Source organism: Chlorocebus sabaeus, chromosome 21 (genome assembly GCF_047675955.1).
Source record: "Chlorocebus sabaeus isolate Y175 chromosome 21, mChlSab1.0.hap1, whole genome shotgun sequence".
Classification (NCBI taxonomy): Eukaryota; Metazoa; Chordata; class Mammalia; order Primates; family Cercopithecidae; genus Chlorocebus; species Chlorocebus sabaeus.
Genome location: NC_132924.1, coordinates 3,326,866 through 3,330,588, shown reverse-complemented (window position 1 = coordinate 3,330,588; position 3,723 = coordinate 3,326,866). Strand labels below are relative to the sequence as shown.

Sequence of the window (3,723 nt, the reverse complement as noted above, 5' to 3'; positions counted from 1 at the left end):
TGGGAGATAAGAGTGAAACTCCATCTTAAAAAAAAAAAAAAGAAAATGTTTTCCTGTATAAAGGTAAAATTAAAATGAAGTAGTGAGAGACATGCTTTGGGACTATTAAATCATGGGGGACCGTGAACTGAGAACAACATAAAGTTCTTAGCACCAGGAAATTAGAAGAATATATATTGAGATAGGCTGGGTGCAGTGGCTCACACCTGTAATTTCAGCACTTTGAGAGGCTGAAGTAGGCTGATCACTTGAGGTCAGTAGTTCAAGACCAGCCTGGCAAACATGGCTAAACCCTGTCTTTAAAAAAAAAAAAAAAAAAAAAAATTAGCTGAGCATGGTGTCACATGACTACTAGCTACTCTAGAAGTCGAAACAGGAGAATTGCTTGAACACAGGAGGCAGAGGCTGCAATGAGCCAAGATCGCACCATTGTATTCCAGCCTGGGCAACAGAGTGAGATTCCATCTAAAAAAAAAAAAACAGATATTATGAAAGTGAAATTCGACATGTTTTATTTAAATCGGATGGCAAATTCTGTGTTTTTAAATAATTGATGACAGCAAAATAATTTTTAGGAAATTTTATCACTCACTTGTTAAAAAGGGATGGCACTTCCAGTGAACCTCTGGCAGAATACTGATGATTCTCCTACCAGATCTGATTAGCACCATAGGACTGACAGTGGCATAGGCATTGACCATAAACTTGTGGACACTGTAGATGACAGGGCTGAATACCCATAACAGCACTGCAGAGGATGAGACAATTCAGTCCAGTGAGTACATAGCCACAAAGAAACTCACCAGCAGCAAGATGGTCTTGGTGGCCCTTTTCTCTGGGGAGGTTCTTAATAAAAAGCTAGTGCTGTGAAGGTGCTGGGAGCGCCTCTGATGCCTGGACAAGAGAATCACGATATATGCACTTGAGAGCAGCATGATTCCTACAAGGAAGACATCTCCGGATAACGACAGAGTAACAAACAGCCTTCTGATGATGACGTTCATTGGAGAAAGTGAGCAGTATTTACTGACATTCAGAATTAGCTGGGTCACATTGGAAAAACCTACAATGTAGATTATCATGTCACTGTTGAAAGACAAATTGAGGGACCAAAAAAATAATAAACCTAGGATATTGTATTTTGTGATTTTATGTTTAAATCTCACCAACCAGGAGGTGTTGGGGCTGATGGTGATGGCCTGAAGCATGCTCAGGAGAGACGTGTTGCAGATAGAGAGGCCCCTCACTACCTTGTATATGCCGAACACAGCCTTACATCTGAAGTTATTCTGAAAATTCTATGACTCAAACATATCTGGAGACAATAACTTTGCTGCAATGACTAGCATCACTATCTGGACAAAGGCCAAGTGACAGATGATCAGGTCATGGTTTTTAGGCTTGCTATACTCAAAGAATGTAAAAATGTGCCAGAGAAGAAGAAATATGTTGGTTGAAATTCCAATGCCAGCTTGAAAATAGAAGACCTTGGCCGGGCACAGTGGCTCACGCCTGTAATCCCAGCACTTTGGGAGGCTGAGGCAGTTGGCTCATGAGGTCCAGACCATCCTGGCTAACACAGTGAAACCCAGTCTCTACTAAAAATACAAAAAACTGGATGTGGTGGCGGGCACCTGTAGTCCCAGCTACTTGGGAGGCTGAGGCAGGAGAATGGCGTGAACCCGGAAGGCAGAGCTTGCAGTGAGCCGAGATCACGCCACTGCACTCCAGCCTGGGCGACAGAGCGAGACTCCATCTAAAAAAAAAAAAAAAAAAGAAAAGAAAAGGCCTTTTTCAAAGATAACATATGAAATGTGTGTTCATCCTAATGACGTAGAAGAAACATATTTTGAAGACCTGAAAAAAATAGATTTGTGTCATCAATGTTCTTTCGTCAGTGTTCAAAATTATTACCATTATCATTATTTTTATTTTACTCTCATTTTCTTGATTAACCCCATCTTATATAAATTCTTGATAATGTATCTCTTATACTATTTTCTAAACCAAATAAATATATACATATATATTTATTATGAATATATATAATAAATACATTTTCAATTATGCCTGTCTAAGGGGCACACTACCTGTATTCCTCATGTACCTTGGCCTTCATCTCAGTAATCATATCCTTGTTTTATGTTCTCTCATTTTATATTTACCACTTCAATTAGGCATATAAAATGGATAGTATTTGTACACTTGAATTGAATGCATGTTAATGTGAAAAGACTCCCTAAAACAATTAAAAATACATTAGGTTGAGTCTTTCTCATGGTCTATCATTTTGATACAATTTGTTCATCATCACTCTTCCATGGTTTTTGACCCCTGTGATTTTACTGGACTCACCATGATAATTCATGATATTTCTTCAGCATATTAGCAATTTTTATCCTATCTGCGCCCTTATATTCTCTTTGTCATGAATTGTAATGTGTAATGTAATATCTTGAAATTCAGATGTCAATATGCTTATAGGGACTGGGGTACATTATTGTGCTTAATGAAACCCTAACTTACTGTGTATAATATAGAAATAGTTCTGGCTGTCTCTGTTTAGTTCACATCCCAGAGATTTATTATATGATCTCTCTTTATCTCAGAACACATTTTTAAATATTTTCCTCTCAGTTACCAAGAAGATAAACACTACTCTTTTTTTTTTTTTTTTTTTTTTTTTGAGACAGTGTCTTACTCTGTCGCCCAGGCTGGAGTGCAGTGGCATAATCTCTGCTCAGTGCAACCTCCGCCTCCTGAGTTCAAGTGATTCTCTTGCCTTAGCCTCCCAAGTGGCACCCACCGTGTGGTGCCCACCACCATACCAGCTAATTTTTGTATTTGTAGTAGAGACAATTTCACCATGTTGGCCAGGCTGGTCTCAAATTTCTGACCTCCGAAAGTGCTGGGATTACAGGCATGGGCCACCGAGCCTGGCCACTACTTTTAATTACTTTGTTTCAACCATGAAGTTGCATCAAAATAGTCACATCTTCCTGAGACTTCACTTAATACAGAGATACTCTACCACGCCTAGAAAAATATTTAGTCTTCAATAAGAAAGATAATTCCTCTCAAGTTTTCTTGTGATAACTTAAAATTTTGCAGAACAATTTTGCAGTTAGCATTTCATATTATTTGGCCAAGATTCAGACATAATTTATCATTTTAATTTAATCCAGGGCTAAGAACAATTTAGCTTCATGACATTAAAAAAGTGAAACACCGTTAAATTCACTCATTTTTTAAATAAAAGTGTGTCTGATTCAAGGTCACTTATCATTATACAATTCCATAAATAAAAATATATGAGATGATGCAAAAATGTTGACATTGAGTATCCTTGGATAATCAAAAATTAGTGACTGAGAAAATGTTGCTCTAAAATCACCAGATATGTTTGATTTTATAAAGGAAACATCTAGTTGAGTAAATGGTTATTACTCTTTCTATGAAACTTTAGTAAGTAAATGTTGTGGGAAGTCAGGGACCACGAATGGAGTGACCAATTGAAGCCATGGCAGAAGAACATAAATTGTGAAGATTTCATGGACATTTATTAGTTTCCCAAATTAATACTTTTATAATTTCTTACACCTGTCTTTACTGCAGTCTCTGAACATAAATTGTGAAGATTTCGTGGACATTTATCACTTCCCCAATCAATACTCTGATGATTTCCTATGCCTGTCTTTAATCTCTTAATCCCATCATCTTCGT

General features: G+C 37.4%; 1 protein-coding gene across 1 annotated transcript; it reads right to left on the bottom strand.

Moving 5' to 3' along the window:
• Nucleotides 1-584: 584 nt before the first annotated feature.
• On the bottom strand, nucleotides 585-1,807 carry LOC103227347 (vomeronasal type-1 receptor 48-like). Its single transcript, XM_037995311.2, is given in 2 exon segments — nucleotides 585-1,487; nucleotides 1,790-1,807. Coding segments are annotated over 2 exon segments (921 nt in total).
• Between the last annotated feature and the right edge of the window lie 1,916 nt (nucleotides 1,808-3,723).